Genomic DNA, 26410 nt, shown 5'->3' with positions numbered 1-26410 from the left:
TTGAAATTCCTGCTTCAATTTCCTATACATAAATAGTTTATTCTCTCTATTAAGAGATCTACTTATGACATACATTATTCTTTGCAATTAAAACGTTTGTAGATTTGACAACAAAAATAATAAATAAATAAATCAGCAAGTTTGTGTTTTTGGAGGATAGGATACTTAATTACTAAGTTTACAAGTGTAGTCTTTTCCCAAATCATTACATAGAAACATCGATATACCACAATGTCATCAGGTTTGTTTTAATTAGTTGCCAAAGTCTATTACAGATCAAATATAAGCCGACCAGAAAATTAAAACAATATTATTTAAATGAAACAAACTTTTCTTTTTTAGGCATTTTATTTGTACGGTATTCATGTGTTCTCAGTTTAAATGTTTACGGATTATCTGTGAGATTTTATAACGCGCTGCCATTGTCGTTGTATATCTAAGTAAGTAATGTGTATTACATAGAAATGTACCTTCCAAACTCTATCTGTCTACTACGGGTCAAAGGTCAGCATCATAAAACCTTCGTTACTCGATATGAAAACTCCCATCTTACAGCTATTCTGACAGTTGTCGGTTACAACGCTTCGCCTAATAGAGCCGGTCCACAACATGCTTATCACATTCCAAGCAATACTTAGTTTTGATGTATGAAAAAATGTGCATGCATCAGACTGTTAGCGTATACGATGTGGCAGTTGTAGGTCAGACCTTGTTGGGAGAATCGAGCTGTGGGGTACGAAGGACTAGTAAATATTTACTGGGTCAGAAACCCTAACAACGTGATGACAGATACCCTCTATATGGCACCACAAATCATGTTGTAGGCACCGATAATATCCTTTCCATCCTTTGCATAAAAGACATTGACTTATTCGTATCACTGTAATGTTACTGATTTCTTGTCAAATTCAAATTCACTTTGTAGAAATGCGTTACATCATTGCATATGTTTTCTTAGCACGGCCTGAGATCCTGTCACAATGATTTATTGAGTATTTTCGAGTGCTGTCCTCGTGATTAGCCGCCATCTATATTGATTTGGTAGGGCGGCACAGATGTAACACACTTGCCTTTCATCTATGCGGCCGGGGTTCGATTCCCGAATCGGTACGCGTAAAGGTATATGACGTCATCTGTTCGACAACGTGGGTTTTCTCCGGGTACTCCAGTTCTCTCCCCCAATAGACCCCTTGCACACTTCTGTGCGGGCCAACAACACTTTAAATAAAGGTTATATCTTGTTTCGCAATTTTTGTAAAATAGGTATTAAATTATTTTCATAACTACCGAACTGTGGATCAGATGTAGGTCTGTTCATTACTACCGAACTGTGGGTCAGATGTATAGGTCTGTTCATTACTGCCGAACTGTGGATCAGAAGTAGGTCTGTTCATTACTACCGAACTGTGGGTCAGATGTAGGTCTGTTCATTACTGCCGAACTGTGGATCAGAAGTAGGTCTGTTCATTAATGCCGAACTGTGGATCAGATGTAGGTCTGTTCATTAATGCCGAACTGTGGGTCAGATGTATAGGTCTGTTCATTACTGCCGAACTGTTGATTAGATGTAGGTCTGTTCATTACTACCGAACTGTGGATCAGATGTAGGTCTGTTCATTTATGCCGAACTGTGGAATAGATGTAGGTCTGTTCATTACTGCCGAACTGTGGATCAGATGTAGGTCTGTTCATTACTACCGAACTGTGGATCAGATGTAGGTCTGTTCATTAATGCCGAACTGTGGTTCAGTTGTAGGTCTGTTCATTACTACCGAACTGTGGATCAGATGTAGGTCTGTTTATTACTGCCGAACTGTGGATCAGATGTAGGTCTGTTCAATACTACCGAACTGTGGATCAGTTGTAGGTCTGTTCATTAATGCCGAACTGTGGAATAGATGTAGGTCTGTTCATTACTACCGAACTGTGGATCAGATGTAGGTCTGTTTATTACTGCCGAACTGTGGATTAGATGTAGGTCTGTTTATTACTGCCGAACTGTGGATTAGATGTAGGTCTGTTCAATACTACCGAACTGTGGATCAGATGTAGGTCTGTTCATTACTACCGAACTGTGGATCAGATGTAGGTTTGTTCATTACTACCGAACTGTGGATCAGATGTAGGTCTGTTCATTACTACCGAAGTGTGGATCAGATGTAGGTCTGTTCATTACTACCGAACTGTGGATCAGATGTAGGTCTGTTCATTGATGCCGAACTGTGGATAGGATGTAGGTCTGTTCAATACTGCCGAACTGTGGATCAGTTGTTGATTTGATAGAATCTACAAATTAGTATCAATGATTTGAAAGCTAACTATTCATCAGCATAATGAAACGAAAATAATTGACGCATTAACTAGGGACGGAGTTGACATATTTAGATCTCACTCCCAGCACACATTCCCTTGGATTCCTTGTGACTGATAAGTCAAAGCATTCCGTGGTGTACTTATAGGCCATTCGAAAGTCTCAGATACGACAGTGAAAAACGAACTTGGCACATTATGGTTAGCTTCAAGGTAAAGAATGCAGTTGTGAGCTTACCAATGTTAGTAATTAATTCTTAACGTCAATCATAATTACTGCATGAGATAGAAAAACAAATCACTACTACACAGACGAGAATAAATGTTCAGCATTGAACGGGAGGCGAGACGCGGCCTTCTGTCCACATATCAACAGCTTGTCTGTCCAGGTGTTTTTATCAATAAGAATACTTAAATAAGATTTTATAATATATTTTTTAAGATCGGTGTGGTACAAACTCCCGTCTGTTTATTGGGGTGTTATTTATATATCTGTAGCCAAGAATACAGTAATGTATTGTCCTTTTCACCTTTTATATAAACTTCTAGAAAATATTTTGCCCAATAATCTCTCTCAATACTGTTCATGGATACCTTATGTACAGGTATTAAGGAAACTCGATACTCTCCACAACTTTCTTAACCTGTCTATTGGGGTCGAACGCACACTGCAGTACAGTATCAGAATCGCAATCTATCTAACATAAATTATAACTAAGGTTTTAGTTTCGAATTAAAGTATGTAACTTTGAGATCTCACACTAATTGTTCTATTTAAACTGAAATGAAATTTCCTTCGATACAGACTACAATTGTATTTTATATCAAGAACTGTGCACAGCAAATCTCACTTGTACAAAATGTTCAGTATTTTGTACATTTTTGAGCAGATTCTGCGCAACTTCTATTAGCAATATTTGCATTGAACAACTCGTTATAGTCACTGTTTCATTTAATTTGGTGGCATAAACATCAAGAACATGCAGCTGTTTAAACAACACCCTAAATTTATCCCAGAATCCGACCAGGTGTTTCGCAGTGATGACCGTGTCATTCACGCCAGCCATCTAGTCCAGGAATAGCACATCAGTTTGGTTTGGTTTATTTTGTTTAACGTCCTATTAACAGCCAGGGTCATTTAAGTACGTGCCTGGTTTTGGAGGTGGAGGGAATGCCGGAGAACCCGGAGAAAAACCACCGACCTACAGTCAGTACCTGGCAACTGCCCCACGTGGGTTTCGAATTCGCAACCAAGAGGTGGAGGGCTAGTGATAAAGTGTCGGGAGCATCAGATCAAACTTAAACACTGTAAATGCTGTTCTCATTCATCGTGAATATTACGAGAATTTTCTCGTCAGCTGACGAAGACTGTGGGACACAGTCGAAATATTCCAATTGGTAAAAATGGTCTCTTAGTAATGGAAAATTTCTCGTACAATTTAAGCGAACGTTATTTACAAGCATATGCCCGAAAAAGGAAAGAAAATGAAAGTGCAGACAAAACAATCTATCGAATGTTAGAAGCAACCACCTTTTTATCAAGACATATTAATACATCACAATACATCAGATTTAAATTTAGAAGAAAATGGTTAGACCTCCAATTCTTCCTCAAAACGAGATATTTACCCTGTTAAATATAGAGGCCCGTTACCCGAGCTCATGAGACTTTATATCACTCAGTGAGAGTAAAACAACACCAAAATTGTAGATAATATTTGATCTGATGTCTACAATACCATATAAACAAACAAAAAGACATTGAAATGGTTTCTTTAAAACTGAAATGGTTATCGAGAAGTTGTTTAAAGACTTTAGCACACTTGATCCCGTGACTCTGAATGCAAGCCAAGGTCATTCATTTGAACAAACTTTTAGTCCAATTTATAAACGGTTTCTACGTTACAATATTATACACTGTGGAAGAAAGCGAAATTGATTTCAATTTGTGTTACGGAGCTTGATTAGAAAAAGAAAAATTATTTTAGGATTCCTACTTGTATGTTTATATCTCGATTATCATATCCTTTAATTCAACATTTGCTTATTCTTGCTTGATTACGAAATAAAAATGATATAAATCTATTGTGCCTTAGGTTAACGTAAAGATATTCATACCGTGTAGCGAATCGTTTTACACAGGAGGCCCACATACCGTACAAATATGCCAGCACAGGTGTACCATCAATGCAATAAACAACTTCTCCGGTAATAAACATATTCTGGGGGGTCAAGGATATTAACCTTGCACGACCACAATTCCAGAAATGTTTATCAATCAAAACAAAAATGCTGAGACACATAAATAATTTTTCTAAAAGAAAATGTCGTGGCAAACACCCCATCAAAATATAAATGTTTGATTGAGGTAGATTATACCAACCACATCAATGATGGAGAGAACAGTTTTTACGTTGATAAAGTAATATACCCATAGTCTCATCTTAAATAGAATCAAGTCGTTTATTATTTGTGATGGAGCTTTACCTGCATTTTTATGAAATTCCAATCTGACACGTTGAAACACCTATCAGCCGTCGACAAACAGCCATTAGCTGTTTTTCCCCAATTCATGTAAAACTACCGCATTGATCAGATATATATATAAATACGTTCTATTTCTACATTAAGTGTTAAATCAATGTTTTATATTAATATTCCCAGGTTGAGTACACAACATCATCAATACATACATGAAAATACTTATTTTAACATACATCATCACTAAATTACTTCCATCAATACTCCCTGATGATACAATCTGATTAATTACCCGTAGATGTTGTGACGTTTAGACCTTTGTTAACGCCAAATTACTAAGGGTATCGATGTAAATCATTTTGGGAGGTTACCAAAAACACCCAACACACAACACATAGACGAAGACAAAGTGATTTCAATAGGAAAGCGCAGAAGCAACTTACGGGACATCAAAATGGACGGCTTCAAGAGATCGAACAAGGTTCATTGTAAATGTGTCACGTTGTCGGTCACAAATAAATTGAACACAGGAAAACAGATAATCTTGTAGACACTGATATGGCTGGAAACATTGTATAAAACGAACTGCTGTCACTTTAACGTAAACAAAACAGAACAATAGATAACTATTTATACATTATATCGTGTCCATGAACTCGTTCCCACTGCTATATGATATTAAAAATATGCATTGTAAAATAGAAAATGTTATTATTCGAATTAAAATGATAGTACTAACCTTTTTTTCAATTATATATTTAAACTGTTGAAAGTCTAAAGTCTAGAACTTCTCCCAGGCATCATGGCATTTTAATTAACATGTAATCTGTTCTTGAATATATTCACGAGATTGTGTGTACTCTTCCGTAGTTCCACTTATCTCTTACCTCAGATAGCCCGTGTGTCTTTGACATCAGGTTATTTCTCCGAGATATTTTACGTTTCTATTGATAATTCTACATACATATATGAGTTGTAACCAGTGCAGGAGTAAAATAAGTCAATGGCCGATCACACACGTAAATATTATCTGTAGATAATTAATTTTATACAGCGAGGGGACATACTCGAATGAAATAAAAATACTGTAAAAGCCTAAAATTCCGTTTGGGCTTGAATTTCGTTTATTACGTGGTTTTAGGAAATCTTTTCATACGAAATGAAACTCATACATAGGGAGTAAAATTTTAATAGAAACTGAAGAGAAGATCACTTTAATAAGCCGGTAATTTTTGATATTAGCTAATGTTTTGAACATTGTGTTTAACGTAGAGTACTTTATGTGGGAGTTTCAAGAAAATCTACGTAGTTTGCTTGGATAATTTCAATTCGTTAGGTGTATCTATAAGCAAATTATCTATTCTATTTCGGAATTTGAGGAAACTTGATGGCGTTGCTAAGATACTTTAAATTCGTTCCGTAAATTTACAATCCAATCATCCTATATTTGACAAAGTCCTTCAAACAAAAAACAAAAATGGAGAGAAAAAAACCAAGCGTTTATCTTATAACTTATACAAATACTTCCACCGGAAATTTAGCTTTGATACGATGTCCCGTTTAACAATTACAGATGGGACTACTAAACCCCTGATCACCATATACAATTGTAGTCCGGTGTCAAGCAGGTTTTCTAAGGTAATTAACGAACATTCCCTGAAAATAAAAGCTAGCCTAAGGTGTTTTATCCAAGGCATTACAGGCCGTCGTATTTCAGATGTTCGATCTATAAATGAAATTATGCTTAGGGAATGACCCCAGTCACACCGGAAGACAAGCCGTCAATTGTTGCTCGCGTGTTATCAATTTCATGTAACGAGGTAAGCTTCAAGTCTGTCTACTTTGTTTTAAAAGACTCATGTCTGTAAAATAACAATTAATTAAAACCTTAAAGACGTTTGTCCATGTCATCTTCACTTTTATCCCATGTTTCTAAACGGGGGTATTATAATGTTTTGTCGAGTTTGAGACAAGTTATCGTACTTAATACGCTCAAGTTCGTTTGAAGTCGTGGGTTGTCTAAACAGTGGAGAAAACTCGACCAAACAATCAACCAAACATCTCCTTAAGGGGCGCGGAGTATACGGGCGGATAAGGCAGTCACAAACCGCGATATCCTAGCTAACATTCCGCGGGTTTAAACTGTCTTTGGACCAGGGTATGTTACAAGGCGTTACGTGGATTTACTGAGGGACCGTGGACTTCGGCATATTACACCGTGCATCACTGGACAAGATATTCCAAATCACTAGTCACAAGTAGTAGTTTGAGAGCGAATAAATATTACGTTAATGACTTCAATAAAACATTTAGAACTTTACACCAATAGTATCTGTTATTTATCTAACTAAAACACCAAGAATTTGACAATATAATATTTTCTGCTATTTTTTTTATTGGTGAGAAACATCATGGACATATCTCAGTATTGGAAGGAAACCTCACGGTTTAAGTGTTGTGTTTAAATTAGACATTAACTTTTCTGTCATCTCTTTTAAGAGTTATTATGAAAATCCACGCTCAAATTGAATTTAACCAAATTCGATATCATTTCTTGTGTACAAGTATTCTTCACCCGAAATTATAATAAAGATACTCATCTCGATTACATTTCGACAAATAATTCCTCTAGTTGTTAAGTTTGAGCCCTGCGGAATGAAGAGAGCGCTGTCGAACATTTAAACAAGATAAAACAATCGGTTAGATATGGCTGTCACTGTTACACTTTACCACCTACTTCGGTCTGAAGTACTCTTGACATGAATACGTACTACCGTTCAGTGTGCCAATGATGTTTCAGGTAGACAATGTCATTGAGACGTCAAGTAGGTGACATATCGCCTTAAGTATGTATTGCTCAAATTCTTATAGACTAACAACATATTTAAAAATTAGTGAAACTTGAAAGATACATTAATTAAATAGAAAAAAAACCTTTAAAGATATGTAACAATGATATCTATAGGTAATGCCATGGTTTTAATCTATAGATGATTTTCGTAGTATCATTAGATATTACAGGTGGTAGAAACTGCTGGTGGATTGTTCAGTCCCAGAGGTTTGACGTAAACTGCCTGTCTCATTTAATTCACACAAACGTACTTGATATTCATTTGTAATGAAATATTGAATATTATGAACAAAACACAAATGAAAATTATAAAATTTACTGAATTAAGGTTTTTGTTCCCCCATCCAGATTTTGACATTTCTGATGATTTATTTCGAGTCTTGTCTTTCATCGCTCTGATCATCAACACTTAGGGTCCTAATCATCACTGACGAGCCCTAGAAGGACGAAACAGTTATATGATTCAGAGTTAACTTACTTTAACTCTACTGTTTCTAACTTTGAATTTATTATGAAACGTGTTAATATTTTGTGTGTCTTTTATACAACACATTGAATAGTTGGAAAATATATCGCAGCAGTCAACTAAAATGTCAATGGAAGAGTTGAACAGTTGTAGAACATCTCGTATCGCAAAAATCATGTTTATTGAGGTGTTTTTGTTAGTAGTGAAACATATTTTACACATGTACGATAATTATCTAATGAAGAAACCTAGCACTTGTTTTAATTAACATGCTACTATATGAACTTTTTCAGTCAATCGATACCGCTATCTGACTAGTGTTTTACGGTGCAGAGGTTGAACTGATGATTGGGTGATTTCGGGAAACCTAGGTTCTAAAGGATATCAGAGCGCGACAACTGCAGCTCAGCGTTAGTTAGCATTAGGCATACGCCTGTGTGGATTTCTTGCCAGTGTTGGTAATAACGTGTCCCCGATAACACGCCTGATAAAAAACCGTATCTCACCCGTACAACTCAACCCTTCGGTACACATGCGCAGGAACATGTATCTAGTAATTCAAGTCAAATCAAATTTTAGAAGCAAAATATTCTACGGTCATAGTTTTATTGCATGTTAATATTTTTCATTGTTTTAACAACCGTCCGAGTGTCTTGTCAGGTTGAACAACCGTCCGAGTGACTGGTCGGGATTGACAACCGTCCGAGTGTCTTGTCAGGTTGAACAACCGTCCAAGTGTCTTGTCGGCTTAAACAACCGTCCGAGTGTCTTGTCAGGTTGAACAACCATCCAAGTGTCTTGTCAGGTTGAACAACCATCCACATTTCTTGTTAGGTTTAAAAACCGTCCGAGTGTCTTGTCGGGTTTAACAACCGTCCAAGTGTCTTGTCGGGTTAAACAACCGTACCAAATGTCTTGTCGGGTTTAACAACCGTCCTAGTGTCTTGTCGGGTTTAACAACAGCCCGAGTGTCTTGTCGGGATGGGAATTATTCATCAAACTTTCAAACTTCTAGGACTATATCAATAGTATGATAATACAACAATATTTATAGATGGGTTCGATTTTTGAATAGAGTTTAACAGAAAAGGATACATATATGTATTAGTGATGAGTGTCAAGCTTGTGTTTATGCCATTGGTACTGCTCTTTGATGTCATATATATTGTCGATTACTGTGTTTGTGTGCTTGTAAATCAAAGTATATTTATTCCATATAAAAAATATGTGTTTTTGAGTGTAGGTAGGAGACCTGTCAATCATTTTAGATTGTAGGCCGGACCGGAGACCTGTCAAACGTATTCTGTGGATTGAAGGCCGGACCTGAGACCTGTCAAGCGTTTGCGTTTGGACTATGTTAACTACAAATTGATCATTGACACATTGATGGCAAAGTTCAGAAAAAAAACGTGCATTAGATCATGTATCGCAGACATGATATTATGGTTGCATATCCCAATCTCTGACAAAAATCCTTCTAATAAATGTGTAAGAAAACATATATCTTTAATTCTTCCAGACTTTCACACAAATCCCTAGTACGGCGTATATTATGTCGTGAAGTATAGGATATAGTTCATAATAACATTTGTAGCTGTATATTATTCAAACTACAGGCCACTGCCCGAAGGTACCAATGCAATATAAATTTTTAGATTTGTTCACGCATAAATATACACGATCACCCATCCCAAGGTTTCCCTTATCGCCCGGATGAAAATCCTTCCGGACGCCATAATTCGGACATTTGAACACCAAAGGAATTTAGCTACAATCCTTAATATGTTATTTTTAATTGCAATTTATGAGATTAATACGTATCAATTTAACTTAAATCAAGCAGTAGTTTGTATTATGTAATTGAAAATTAATGATTTACCATTTATAGTATTTATATAAATGTGCTCTACAGTTGTACAAACGATTATCATAAATGTTTTTGAGAGAAGGAATTTGAATAATGATTTAGCATTTAACGATAGCAATCACGAAAGGGGAAGTGATAAGTTCAGTAATATATCTCCAATATGACAATTCTCGAATATCGATAACCTTATTAAGTATATGTTCGATAAAAGTGTTGTTTTACAGATAATAGACATATTTCAGCAATTACTCAGATCAGTGGACCACACTTCCATTGACAGATACCTGAGGTCTTGGCTAATCTACAATGCAATACATCACTGTAAGGCAAGCAATACCTGTGGCGTCTGTGACTGTGGGCTTTACGACAGAATTCAGACCAGAAAGAACGCGATGATCCCTCATGATTGCTTAATCTTAAGATCTAACAGTTCAGTCAAACATGTGACGCCCATGCTGTGAAAGTTTCACGTGATATTGCCCCTGCACTGCTCGATATCGTCGTTACACAATCAATGGTATTACATTACGTTGCAATTCCTAAACTAATACAAACACCTACAAGCGGCCAAAGCACGCAGCTGCCAGGAAATGTCATCGATTAAGTTGATTTTAATTGACATTTATTGATTTTGATACGCCTTGTGGTAATACACTTGTAAGGCGACTGTGACATTGAAGTGGAAAATCTCTGTTATCCGGTAAACACTGATAAAACGCTTTAATATCACAGAGGTGTGGATAGATGATAGATTTCAGATGGACATCGCAAACAAATAAATGTAGCAAAAAATAACATAAATATATATTACTCTTTGTCACACATTGTTTCGACAATTCATCACCCCTCGCACGTGACACGTGTAGTGTTTATACGATACATCAATATAAACTAGGTCACGGCTGCGTTAAGCTGTCTTAATTATCTGACGTCATTTCTTTGTTTCCTATTCTCTATTACCGTACTAGATTGTGACCATGTGGATATCGAGTATGAATAAATGATGCACCAAAATAGAAATAGTTCGAAATAGTATTGCTATAGAGCTCATAGTATACCAAATCCTATTCAAATTTTAACAAAGTTACCTAAGTTATGCCATAACCTCTATCACAATATCGAAACTAGGAGATAGTAATTCCATGTCATAACCTCTATCACAATATCGAAACTAGGAGAAAGTAATTCTATGTCATTACTTCTATCACAATATCGAAACTAGGAGATAGTAATTTCATGTCATAACCTCTATCACAATATCGAAACTAGGAGAAAGTAATTCTATGTCATAACTTCTATCACAATATCGAAACTAGGAGATACCGATTATATGTCATAACTGCTGACACAATATCGAATCTATAAATGTTTAAATTACACTGTATATTTAGTTTTGTGAATTGATAAAGAATCTCAAATTTGGTATTGTCTTACAAAATTTTATCTACAGACCCAAACGGCTCAGAGAGGCTTCCAAGCATACGTGTAGCTGAAAATCTCGATGACAAGTAACAAAAAAGCTATTTACGATTATCCGTATTTAACAATTTTTGAGAAGTTTCTGAATTGTGACAGATTTTTTGAATGCTTGTAAAGATTACTTGGCCTATTCATTTGTATGTATGGGTGAATTATATAAAGACATACACTTCGGTTTGTCCTTTTGTGCTTAATATCATATCATCCTATATTGAAATCGATATTTTTTGCAAAGAACATACCGTTGACATATGCATGCGAATAAGGTTATCGTTAAACAGTTTTTTATACAGAAAAAAAACTGGTTTGACGGAAGCCATATTCAGTGTATGGCAATCATTTTTAGATTAAATGAGCAAATGATTTATACATTATATTCATAAACAGAGAAAGCTGTAATTTAGTACATAACAAAATGTGTATAATACAATGTTTTTGTGGGGTGTGGTATGTTAAGCATGCTGATAGTTATGTCCTTGGCTTGAAATTCTAAATACCAAGACAAATATAGATATGATTGATAATGTTTGCGGTACGAATTAGTCTTTTGGAGATCAACATTTCTTATAAATACCAACTTCTCACTTCACAAGATTAAGGAGAGCTGGAGACCTTTTGAGACCTATCTACCTCACATTGAAGTCAACACACACAGGTATCCACTTGAAAACACACTTATCAAACTCTGAACATGGCAAACACGACAAGTCAGCTATCCTATTGGGAGTACCATCCAAACGTGAAGTAGACAGTTTGTGTAAACATTGTTTACAATCATTGACACCATATATCGTCTATCGTTATACTATAATCGGGAATAATGATATATCTATATCAGGTAATTTTTTTCTCTTGTTTTCTTTTCTTTTTAGTATCTCTAACAAACAACAGCAATACTCATTATGCCATTTACAGCTTTGAGATCGCTCCGATCTTTCTACAGGTTGTGATACAATTGTGTTCAAAACTAATCTATGTAAAGGTTATAATATACAAACACCAAAGATCATTGTCTAGACTGCTGAAGCGATGTTAACAGATGCATAAATATGTTGGTTTTATATAACCCAAGGATGCATTTGTTAAATCAAATTAAATTTCCAAATTGAAATCATTAAACGAAGAACAGGCGGTTTGTGTTGCACAAAAGTGTTGTTTTGTACATTATAAACGGTTCACTGTTGTTAGTGTGGTGAAAATATTTTCTTTACACCTAGCTGAATTTTTTAACTCAGGCTTTAGTGTTTCATTAAATACACCGAACAACCCCTGCATAATACGTCAGTTTTTGTTTTGTTTTTATTTTTGTTTTTGTTTTCTGTTTTTTGTTGTTGTTGTTGTTGTTTTTTATATATATTTATCGTTTGTGTACTCACTCGTATCCCCAGTTTGCTATTATGCTGGTTGATCATTGCCCGATGGTCTTTGCCTCTTCTTCTCGCCCGTCGAAGGAACCGTCTTGTGAACCGGAAGCCGTATTTAACATTGTCACCACAGCCACCCCACCGCCATGCTTCCTTGTTCTGAAGACTCTTTGACTCGTCGCAAGTGCATCTGTCTAGACGCCCACTGCTACACGCACGTGCAAATTCGTGTACTAAGCTCGCAGAAGACATGGCGTAAAGGAACGATGTTTCTTTGAATCCTGAAAAAAACCAGAAATGATATGAAAATAATACAAAAACAATATAAAGATAAGACATAAAGTGTATATATATAATATATAAATATAAAACTGATACATAGATAATATCAAAATAATACCTTAATGTAGACAATATAAATATTAAAAGGGAAAGAAAATGCAATTCAACAGAATCGATAGAAAGTTCTGTATGAGTCTTCACCATAGACAACAAGTTTTAGAAAAGGAAACCCATCTAGATTCTTTGTATCAGACCTTCACACTTTCGCACCGTACGAAATATATTGTTTATCTATTTGTCCCCTGAAAATATGAATTAATTAAGAAGGTACATATACATTTGTTACGAGAAGTCTCTCTCGTATTTCTAGTTGGCAACATCAGTCCTACCCTAGAAAAGTAGTTAAAATCACTTTCCACGATGTCGTTGGAATATTTCGCTTTGATTTTGATCTTTTTTCTTTTCGTTCTTTCATTGTTATTCCCATTCTTCCAAAACAAATTGCTAAAATTGATTAATCTTATCCATTTTATTCAAGATTACACGTCGGTGTAGTCCAAGAAAAACATTGTCATTAACTGTTGGTTCATTGATGTAGAGAAAAGACTATGCAATATAAATATATTTTCTAGCAGTTATGAGAAAATGGCCCCAAAGGGAGATAAGTTACACGTTCAAACATTAGGTTCGATACAAGTTAGCGGTACACTAAGGTCAAGTCACAAAAAGATAATTCAGAATTACTCGCTACATTCGTAACACAGCATACAGATAATCTATGTACTACAGTATATTCAACATATTTCCCTTCGAACACGATGCCATGCACTTCATGTACCTTTCCTATACGAACGCCGACGCAATTTTTTATTAAGAATATTTTCCCAGACAAGGACAATTTATTTACAGAAATGTACATCGTTGTATCGTTTTTGCAGATTTATTATAAATGTCCTTGTCAATGTACAAGTTAAACCCAATCAATGAAACGTAAATACTTAATGCACGGCTTGTTGACGTGAGAGGGGCGTTGTATGACTGCCTTATTGGCATTTTAGTGGGAGTGCGAGGGGGATAGCCACTCTGTTTGGCAGACAAAGCAGCCGTCAAACTCCTCATACACCAGACAAATGACATGTGAAATATCTCCTGTGACTCTGGTGGTCCGCAGAACAAAATCATTTAAAGCAATCGTTTAGCAATTAGGGCCATCCGCACTTCTTTACCCTCGCGTAGGTAGATCATTTCTTCAACAATCATCCGTCAATTTCAAAAGGCGTATGAATACATCGGTATCTGTCATGGTGAAATAACAATAGATTCCACTTCAATCAGATTTCCAGGTGTTTCGCTTGGTATGTAGCTTACTGAGGCGTGCACGTCTCTCGTTCACTGTATTTAGTTAGTTTTCACAACTGAACATACTTTGGGATTTTCAACACGCCATTTAGCAAATGTACGCCCATCTCCTTTGTATAAAATACGGACTGAACGCGGCATATCAATTGTCATTTACGAGATTGGACATATTAAAGTAACAACTATATGTGCTGGTAGAATTGTTAAATGAAGCCTTTAGTACGTTAGCGTCGCACACCTTAACATATTTATGACTTGATGGAGTCACCACAATCTGCCACTGAACACACATAACGCCCTGCAAAGTTGACAAACATTCCCTGGGACTCCCCTGTGATACTGCCGAAAACAATGTTTATCATCGGTACCTGATTCACTACCTCCTGGTGAAAAAGAAATTGTGTCATTTCTAGATTCTCTAAAACTAACTATACATCAGATAAGAGAGATATTTGCAATTATTACACAAGTCCGATAGTAAGATTTGATATTATATTTGATCAATATTTTTAAATCTCAGATAAAGTATATCAGATCGTCAACACAAAAGAAGGACAAGAATCAACAAAAAGTACCTCAGTGTCAACGCCAAATATTGAAAAAAGATAAACATACCACAGTGTCAACGCCAAAGAATGAAAAACAATATGCCAGTGCCAACGGGAAAAAATGAAAAGAAAAACAAAATATACAACGCCGATGAATGTACTTTTAAAACACAAAGAATAAACAACGTTTTTTTACACAATGGACTTAAATAAACTAGGGTATTGCGCTAACAGATAAGGAACATTTATATCACAGCACATATAACATCACAATATACCATCAGAGAGCAAAAACAAAGCCTGACGCTGTCACAATATACCATCGGAGAACAAATAAAGCAAAGTATGGCGCCAACACACACGGACCATTTATCACATATAAAATCACAATATATCACCAGAGAGCACAAAGTATGGCGCTCACACCCCACCCCAAAAAGACAGAGTTTTCGTTATAATTGATAACCCCGATTACATCATTAATCCAGTTGCCTTTGTTGTTTACTATTAAGAAGGTCTATTCGCGTTTTGCCAACTTATTTGTAACGATTCCGTGCGGATAATTTTCTTATTCTCCCACCACTTGTTTTGCTCCGATTTTATAATCGATCTTTGTCGTCCCCTTGTATAATATTTAAGACTAATATTCAGCTACAGTGAAAGAATTTATAAACATCAGTGTCATATTATTGTGATACATAGTTTGTGAAAACGTACGGAGAAATCTTCAGTGTATCGACTGTCGACCTCACGACTATCATATAACCCCATCGCCCTCAATCTCGCGCTCGAGAATATGGCGATGACAAGAGAAACTGAAGGGAAAGCACGATGTTTTTTTTTAACTCCATTTGTTGACAGTCGCCATCATGCACGGTAATCATCACTAATCGGACAATGCTTGTTTTGTTTTCTGAAATTCATATTATTATGGTTTTAAACTGCTTGTATAAGGGTACGATGGGTGATACCATGATCAATATCGGTCTATAGGACACGTTATCTGGACAAATAAACAAACATGATGCCTAAATAAGCTCTTAATCATGTTTGGGCGGCATGGGACGTCACCCCAGTATGTTTCTGGATACGCAGTGGATGTAAACATCCATTGAGTTATGTCATTGAGAGATACAGGCCAATTTACCCGGGTATGTAACCTTCAGGTTTAAACCAGCTTAGCATTCTGTGATGATGCTAACAATTACTAAAATCGACTTAGTTGTAAATTTAACAGTTATATCATTATTGTCCACCAAAATCCAGTCATAAGTCGAACATTTTTTTTTTTGTGTGTGTAATTTTATATTACCAGACCAAACCCATTATATTATTTTCGCGAACGACGTAAAATAATCACATGTTACATTTGAAGCATTTTTTAAACGTTTAAGTATAACTCAGAAATACAGTCACTGTGCCTAAAATGTTTGTTTAGAGGAAAATAACTGGGATTCCTCTGAAGATGACATCATCTTGGAAAACATACCAATGACTCTCCTGCACTATTTGCGCTCTTTTCCCTACCACAAAGATTCGGGGTAATATTCCGCAAACGTTTTGATATATACCATACGACCCGTCGGCAATTACTTCGTACCACACACGGATATGACAAATGTCATGTAGTCTATATAAAAAAGTAAGATACTCCCGGTTGACATCTGTTACATTTCTAGGAGAAATGAATAAGTGCCAGGACAATTCTGGTCTTAGACAAATCTCGAGTTGTTGGAGGGAAAATAACATGTGTTTAGCAAGTATCAGAGTCGACAGTTCAATGCAGGCCACATGGAAAGCAGTCATTCCGTCAACATTATTTTTTCATCTTTGTTTTCGTTTGAATCTTGGGGGCAGCTATCGATATATTCAAAGCCTTATTTTCGTATTCTTCTATTGTGTAACGATGGTTGGCTGCGCCAGGATAGCACATACAGATAATGAGGATAAAACAGCTTGGGTTAAATCAGGACTGACAAAAATTTCATTATAAATTTGTAATTTTATTTCAGTGAATCCGAAATAATAGGCAAATCAGTTTGTTTCATATTGCTTAAACACTGTTTTCCAAACGATTCAAAATGAACAGAGAAATGAAATGGGAATGATGGCAAAATCACCAGTAGAGTTAAAATGGTGTAGAATATGATTTCAGAAGAGTTAAAATGGTGTCGAATATTATTGTATCAATAAATGTCTTCAATGATTGCTCTATTTACACATTGATACTATTCTAATGACCAGTTAGCACCTGAGTATGTACTACGGATCACTCCATCACCTAACTGACCCCTGAATCTTAGTCCGTCATGACAAACTTCCCTGCCAGGCCTGGTCTATATACAGTGGAGATACATTCCCCGTGAGATGGACCCAGATAGCAGTCGAGGTTCATCAAAGCTGGTATGTTTGATGCTCTTTATCTTAGGGAAGATCCGAACCACAATCCATCTTTAAAACGTTTTTATCGCAGGGGCTGCCCCATGTTTGCCATTCAAACGTCTATCGGACACCTACACACAGAACATAGTCACTGGAACAAAATTAAAGAAAGGGAGAGAAAACCCCCAGTGTGTGCAATTTCTGTCATTCTGTTCTATTTTTAGCTTTTTATGCTCATTTGTTTTCGTTATTGATCTGCTTGTTTATTGTGTACGTTGCTGCATCACCTGGTCACGTGATGTAAGTATAATTTGTATTTCTAACTAATATTTCTAACTATTATATTTGCATACGTAACTAGTATCATAGTAATAAATTGGTAATATACTTATATTGCTAAGGTGATACACATTTTCAGTATGATAATTTATATATTACCAATCAATTGTCATTTTTACTGTATTGCTATAACAAATTTGGTTTATTGTATACCAATAGATATTCATTTATTACATAGCCAATTCATTTCAATTTGAAATTGAACAACAGGTTTCAACTGAATAAATTAACAGCTTCCTCTGGCGTGTCGATGGTCATTTACTACCCGATTCCAGAAAATGAAAAAGAGAGTTAAACGATTATTATCAATTATCAATCGAGAGAGGCATGGTGTTTTGTGTGGCTCTTTCATTAGGGACAATGGTCAATTTGATATTGCAATGACGAGAATCATAACCAATCAAAAATACCTTTGGCAGACAGAAGACCTGATTGGGGGCCGTACTTCGTTTAATAAATAAAGAACAGTTGATACATAAATGATTATAATCATCACACAGTATTCCAATTGAAAACCTTATGATATAAATAATTATAGATAAAATCCGTCAATCAATAATTGATTGATTTACAGTGACATTGTCGTACGTCTGTTTTTGTTTGTAAAGTCTACGTCATACTGTTATGATATTTATATCGACGATGTACGTATCATATACATGTAGTTTCATCTTGCTCGTAACAAGCATTTCCATTGGCTTAGAATTTATGTGATTAGCCCATTACGTATTGGATGACGTCGCTGCTTGTACTGTCACTTTTGATTGGCCGATAGAGCGGCGTAATAATTTCTAAGAGAAAATAATCCATTAATAAAAAGATAGTATACAGTAGATTAAGTAAATAGAATTAAATAAAATATAATTTTAATGAATAATTTTATGAATTGTGTGTGTAATGTCTCCATCACATAAAATATTATAATGTTCACCTTTCAGTAAAATCTAAATTAAACGTTTGAAATACAGGGAAATGCAGCAATAGATATTGAAATACAATAATTAGTTACCATTCCTCTGTGGGGGTGTTAATATCTATGTTTATTGGAAAGTTTCTATCATTTAATGTGTGGTTACCTGACCATGTGCTTCTATACCAATCTTCTATTGTCGATTGGTCACCTTATAGGTCATACACGAAAGTTTAATTTTAAACTCATTTTGTTGTTTGCGACATCAACATACATAATGTAAAAATAAACATCATGAATATGGTATTGTATTGTCTATAATTGCACCAAAGAAATATTGATGACTTATTTTTTAAATTTAATAAATAACCAGTAGTACTTGCTATATATTACTGTATACCAAAAGCTAATACTTCCGTATTTTGTCCTAAAATGAAATAACTTATGGATATAATTAAGCTGATGACGTTTATAACAACTTACACCTGAAGCAGTGTGGTACAATTTTGTGTATCGTCAGACCCTGCTAACCCGTCTGTCAGGGGTAACGAACTGTCTCACAGTCTTACTGGGCAAAAACAAGGACATTACAAATTCTTCTAGTTACTAACAATGCATGCTAGTTAACAGCAGACCGGTTTATATATTATCTCATCACACTTACAATGTCTTCTACTACCTCAGTACCAGTAACAGATAACCAGTAGCAGATTATTAAGAACGCTGTAGTAGCAGGCTAATATTTTATCGGAAAGAAACATGAACATTAAAAAATTTGCTTGTTTTTATTGGTTAGCACTAAGAGCACTTTGTGATTTAAAAAGTTCTATTGAATATTCAATTAGATATTTGTATGTTTGTATGTTTGTTTGTCTTTTTTTTTCGTTTTTTGTTTTTTTTTGCTGTCTATCTGTGTCGAATTGAGCAGAGCGGTTGAGGTACTAAGAGCACTTTGTGATTTAAAAAGTTCAATTGAATATTCAATTGGATATTTCTATGTTTGTTGTTTTTTTCTGCCTGTTTGTGTCGAATTGAGCAGAGAGGGTTTAGGTTACAAAACAATGCCCCCCTACCCACTACCAGAAACCCCTCCCCCACCCATACATAGATATGATTTCCAAACAGATTTCTATCTACAGTCTATGGTCGCTGGATTGTGTATTTCACTAATACGACAGTCCGTCATATCATCCCCTATAAGTCGCTAGGATCAGTGTAATAGACACACCATATACTCTCAAGGCTATCGCAAACTTATCTGGATAGAGGATTTCTCGACTGGTGATAGCCCTTGGCAGACGGTTCGTCAGCAACCGATAGCCCTGATAAACGACTTTCAGTGATTGAGAAGGTGCCGGGTGGCCGTCGGTATGGGGGGACTGTAATCCACCGATAGCCGACACAATACCTGGGTAATTCGCTCGTTCTGTTCAATGATACGGTGACTAGGACCCCAATACATCACACCGTAATGGAGTATTACCCAACTCGAGACAAAACGGGTCCACAAATATGGCAATTTATGGGTGTGAAATGTCGCTAGGTCAAACTGCCGGAGTGTTCCCCATTGACCCGCCCGTTTATTGTTGTGACCGTTTGCGGGTGGCTGTTTTAACGAACTTTCCCTCTCCGTCGATAATTTATTGGGGTGGAAATACTTAATTAATGCAATAAATTATGGAGAGGCCACAAATTGAAGCAGTGAAAGTACACTGAAACTCCCCTGTAAAAGTGATAGTCATACCGGGGAATTTCACAGTGTGAATGGTTAATCCTATTCTTTGAAATGACGAAAGGGAGGAAACGTTTATCATATGTCCTGCCAGTCACTATCACCCCTCCCTGGATGGCCTCACCACCATGGTAACGGACGAGTACACTGTGACAGCTGTTAGGTTCTGATACGATAAATATACTTTATAGTCTGGTATACTCTCGATATACCTGTCTTAGATTGAATTATACTCCGGGACACAGGTGATCACATTTTGTTACCGTGCCTAGTTCCGGAACAAGACCTTCACACAGTTTGATATTGTCTCGCAGAGTTACAGAACAATTGAGCACTTTCTGATTGGTCAATGTTTAAGCAAAAAAGAATAAATCTTTCTTTATTTTTTTTATCATATTCAGCTAGTGCTGAACCGAACTGAATTATTACATAATCTGTAATACTATTACAATTCCTATATATTTATTATAAGGTCATGACTTAAGTTGTTCAAGACATTGACGATGGAGAGCACCTTTACCAACATACCTACTTGAAACGCCATCAATCATCGATACTTTCGACAACCTCGGATTGTTTACTCAAAATATACTGTATCAGTCTTTCTAATTGACATCGTCTATCACAAACTTACATAAATTACTCTTAGGTTGAATGTGTCACTATTTTGTATTTAATGTTAATATTTGATTTTCAATACATGAATTATTACATTCCTTAAAGTGTCAATATACATTTAATTTTATCCTCATCGGTAAGAAAATTGAGGTTATTCCCTAATATACCAAAATTTACGACGGTTTCTATGACGTTATACACAAAGAACTACTTTTTATGACGTAAAACACATATAATTTAATTTTGCTTGTAACAAGCATTTTCATTGGCTCAAAAAATTATGTTATCATCTCATAACATAAATAATGACTGTGACGTCAGCGGAGTAATCGTTGTTCACGGGATTTTGTATTTATCGATGTGTTTTTAAATATCTGGAGCAAAATAAACATGTTAAACTTAATGAAAATGTTAAATATCGTTGTTAATTAAATTATAAGGGTTAACTGTAATATTTTTTTACGTTATTGAGCAATAACACAAAAAAACTGGGGTGTACTCTTTTCATAAACCGCTTCGCGGTTTATTCAGAGTACACCCCAGTTTTTTGTGTTATTGCTCAATAACGTAAAAAAAATATTACAGTTAACCCTTAAATAACTACTTTTTTATGACGTAAAACACAAATAACTACTTTTTATGACGTAATACACTAAGAACTATTTTTTATGTCGTCTGCTTTACTATCAATCATGCATGTCATTCAACGACTGAAACCATGTCGATATTTTGGGAATGGATATAATTTGCGATCGAAAAATGATGAATAATGCCAATCAGAAGTTGTTTATCACTTCATAACAACGAGAAAAATGTTTAATTATATATCATTCATGTTTAACAACATATTTATTGTAACACAGGGAATACAAATGTCGTTGGGTGGTCAGTTACCGTTTGCTGGTTTTTTTTTTATATAAATATGCGTCCTTTACCAAGAAAAAAAATCCCTAAATATAAATTAATCATGTTGTGTGTTTATTATTTTGTCTGTAATTAATTTCAAGTAGTGTTGAATGTAACACGATAAGGAAAAAACAACTTGAACGATGATGTTTCTAAATAACACCAACAGCGTATAAGACAAATTATCACAGCGGGACACATCAGTGTCAGAGACTACTATAACGCTCTCTCTGTGTGTTCTTAACGTAATCGAAAAAGTCTCGTCTTAAATTGGAAAACAAAATGATTTATACTCAAATAAAACATAAATATCATCACGCAAATAAGATATTCGGGTCTTACTAAGTATGTTTGTAGTTTAGTTTTGAATATTTCAAGGAATAAAGAGTAAGAAAATCTCACAAGTTAATAAGATGACAAAGCTCCTTTCAATAACTTGATAACCGTGTAAAGTGTCCGTGAATTATCTCGAGTACCACTTATCATGCCGAGTTGTCCATCAACACTCGTACTGCTGGGATATAATCATATACTAATCAAATAGTCTATGTATAGTAAATAGAAAACGAAAGTAAACGTCGAGAAGAATGATAGCAAATGACAGTTCCAGTTTAAAACAAAACGGCACTTAGCAGCTAAAACACTATATGTTTTTTTAAATAAAAACTTATTTACAAATTGGTGAATTGACAATTCGACTCTCTAAAAAACAAGTTGACCACAAGAGTAGCACATGCCATTTCCCCTGTATATCCCAATGGCGGATGAAATGAAACTCTCAATATTTTTTATTTTTTTTTTTTTTTGCTTTAAATTTCTTTGTTTTCTTCTTTTTTCGGAAATATCCGATAGTGATGACGGTAGCTGAAGATCCCTAAATATGGTATTATCTGTTAAGATGATAATGATGTTACGATTGATTTGGTCCTCTTAATACATGTTAAAGTTGCCGATTGATTAAACAAAGAAAGCGAGGCAAAACTTCTCAATGCACAAGTTCAGTAGCTGCCTATCCCACTTAAGTTTAAGTTTTCAAGACGACAATAAGATTGGTACAGGTTGCAATCAGCCATTGCACGAAGGATACAATAATTATATCATAGTAACGTAGTTTTAAATGAACCCAGTATTTGTAAATGTTGAGGGGTTCAAAGAAAAAAGACAGAAAGAAAGGCACCACCGTCTGCACCATACAGTACATAACGACTCTCCTCGCCATAGCGTCCTGTTCTCTCGCGCCTGATCAAGTCAGAATTTCATGACAGTTACCTCGCAAACAACTTCGCATTCGCTTCATTGTTGAATAAACAAAATTCGAAAAGTGATTTTAGTGTTTTTCCTTGACTCGTTCAATACAGGCGTGTCTCCAGCAGTCAGCTGGTGTTGTGACTATCTGAAAGGTCAGTGATAGAAGGGGACGAGTAAAAGTAGAATTAGAGGCTCATATCCATCAGGAAGTCAGAACCAGAACGCTGATAAAGATACGCCGGTCATGTGCCCGGTAAACGCCCCGTCCGTGTTAGCTTTGGTACGTCGAGAAATGAAATTAAGCTTGAAATATTTTTTTTATTTATTTCCTGATGGGATGATTTGATATATTACGACAGTGTCAGTAAATAAGGTTTTAGCTGAAATTACCTACATTCCTTTACATTTGCTTAAAAAATATGTATCTACAATGAAACGCTTGAAAGTTGTTAAGCTTGATTATAAGGAGAGGCATGTGTCCCATTGGAATGCGATTCTGGCCTGATCGATAGTCAATAATCAATCACAATTAGCTATTGTCCGCCGACGCTGTTCATTCAGCGCCTAATAGAAGGGAAGAATTACATTACAGTGTGATAGGAGAATGCACTTGTTTCCGGCATTGTTTTATTTCCCACAAAATCTGTGGTAACTACATTTTTGTGGGAAGTTAGGAATACCGATCTATTCGCTATTATACACAACATCCCAAGAGTAATGTATTTGTCGGAAGACCAGTCCATATCATATTCAATAAATTCAGTTCAAATGCTTATTGCACAACCCTAAACACATAAGTAATTTGATGGCAATACATATATAAACATTCATAACGGTTCAACAATATGAGTAGAACATTAGATTTACTGAATGCAATCATTTTTTCTCTTTCTCTCTCTCTCTCTCTCTCTCAGTCAGATCTAGTATAATCTCGAGTTATTAGATGACAAAATGGTCATAAGATTATCATTTTCTGACATATTTTATTTCATTTTATCGAGGTACATTTCTTAAACTTGACTCATCGAAGGAGCTGATTTCGTTTTCAGTACCATCACAAACTTTACAGACTTTAAGTGTCTTGGGATGTTATGTATCGACCACGAGCCAGTTCCAAGTCATGCTCACAGAGTCTAAACTTAGCATAAAATCGACTTAGATTGGCGTCGCTTATGCTATTTAAATATGATTTGATTTGAAATACATCAGTAGTTTATTATGTTGATGAAGGGATCTAACTTAACCAGCAAATAACAGTTTGTGTTTGAGACTGAATCCTTTTACTTTTTATTGTGTTATTAATATATACACTGTCTTTTTCCATGTGTTTATATATACATGTTCTTTTCCATATGTTTTATTTCACAGGTTTTTGTAGCAATACTTACGAAGGTATACCAGCAATACCTTTGTAAATGTTATTATTGAGTAAGTATTTATTTAAAATGAAGGCTTCTTTAACAAGTGGATTTATGGATGTATTTCTTTGAGTGATTCAAAACCAGTAACTAGAAGCTTGTACACGTATTTTAATAAAAAGGATCCACTTGGTATTATCCTAGTTCAACTCTCTATTCATTTACTGCTTTTCTTCCAATTCCCAAAGTTTTCAAAATTGCAATTACTCATGATCAAATGGCGATTTATCAATGAGGGAGATAAAGTCAAAAACTATTTTGTTGCCAGGGTTTTGACCTTCAGCAACTTTATATGCCAGATACCACATTTCAGAATTGTATATAAAAAAGAAGTTTGCGCTAAGCACGAACAATATGATTTTGATGTTTTCTCATTGTAAAAAGTGCCTTTGCATTCTCATTACACAAGTCTTTTACAGAGAGGAAAAATTTACTTGCAGCATAGATAGCATTTCCAAGATACCTGTACTATGAAAGACCACAGCATATAATGATATTGAAATCAAAACAAAGAAATAACAGCGAAACTAATATTACACGGTAGATTAGGTCCGATTTCCCCAAATTCTCATTCGCTAAACCATGACCACGTGTAGGTCAATACTTTGTGATATCGATCTAATATTACCATTTTTAAATAGTCAATATTGTGTTTATGGCGTCATAATCATTGTGACGTCATAGTGAATTCCCCGGTCCCTGTTATCAAGATACATGAAATGCAATACCGCCCTTTTTGCGAAAAAAAAAAACTTCATATAAAAATAATATAAAACTTAATTACCTTCGTCCTCGGTTAATATTTGATTCGGTCAGGTCGGTATAACACCATATACCATATTGACCTCACAAAAGGTCCATAATCGATAGCTATTGTTTTGTTTATCTAGATGTTTAGGTATTTAGTTATCCCTACCCATACCGTGACAAGTAGAAATAGGCAAACATTAATTCTGGGATAGACAGACAAGGGCAGTCGTTAGATGAAGATACTTGTAGACCGGCCCAAGGGCGTGCCTTTGCTTTTACAAGATCCGTTATGCAAGCAATTTCAAATGTCGTCAACAAGAGCAACACAACAAAGGTAAAAATCTATTTCAGTTTGAATAAATATTAACAGACTATTAACAACATTGGAAATGCAAACGCAGCACATTTTTTATCAGAATTCAGACACAGACAATACACTTAAGTATTAAACTAAAGAGCTTCCAGTCAAGTGCTACCCATTCACACACCAATCGAGGGAGCTTGGTATGCCTTTGTAGATCTGAATATGTAATTAATAGTTGTTTGAAATAGTTTACCTACCATTATATCGATAACATTTCACGTATTCCGTAATTCTATATTCCTTTGTTTAACTTTGCAATGTTTGAATACGCTCAAAGATATTCTAAAACACACGTTCAAGTCAACAAATGTGAACTTCGAGCCGCGTGATGTAGGCGATTCTTTACATCCGGGCATGTGGCAGTGTAGGAAATTATGAATCAAAAGTATTGACATCTATCGCTGATGTTGGAACTCTTTATTGAAATAGATGTTGTACTATTATTTCTGATATGAAAGGTAGTATGTGACTACTACATAACGAATCACACACTCGTGCCAACAGAATGTCACATTCGCGTATCATCAGATTCTGTTTCACACGTGTATCATCTGACTCTGTCACACACCAGTATCATTAGACTTTATCACGTACGTGTAACATCAGACTCTGTCACACGCACGTGTATCATCAGACTCTGTCACACACGTGTAACATCAGACTGTCACACACGCGTATCATCAGACTTTGTCACACACGTGTATCATTAGACTTTATCACACACGTGTATCATTAG

At 35.4% G+C, this 26410-nt stretch overlaps 1 protein-coding gene across 3 annotated transcripts in view; it reads right to left on the bottom strand.

Moving 5' to 3' along the window:
- Positions 1–26410, bottom strand: part of LOC117317780 (protein Wnt-9a-like) — a 58033-nt gene that overhangs the window by 6891 nt on the left and 24732 nt on the right. For all 3 annotated transcript variants that reach the window (XM_033872709.1, XM_033872708.1, XM_033872710.1), the window contains one exon: positions 12831–13099. In XM_033872709.1, the coding sequence (XP_033728600.1) occupies positions 12831–13099 (269 nt within the window). The remainder of the gene's footprint in view (positions 1–12830; positions 13100–26410) is intronic.

This window comes from Pecten maximus, chromosome 19 (assembly GCF_902652985.1).
Source record: "Pecten maximus chromosome 19, xPecMax1.1, whole genome shotgun sequence".
NCBI lineage: Eukaryota > Metazoa > Mollusca > Bivalvia > Pectinida > Pectinidae > Pecten > Pecten maximus.
Note: the sequence above shows the minus strand (reverse complement) of the source record. Positions and strands in the feature narration are given on the sequence as shown.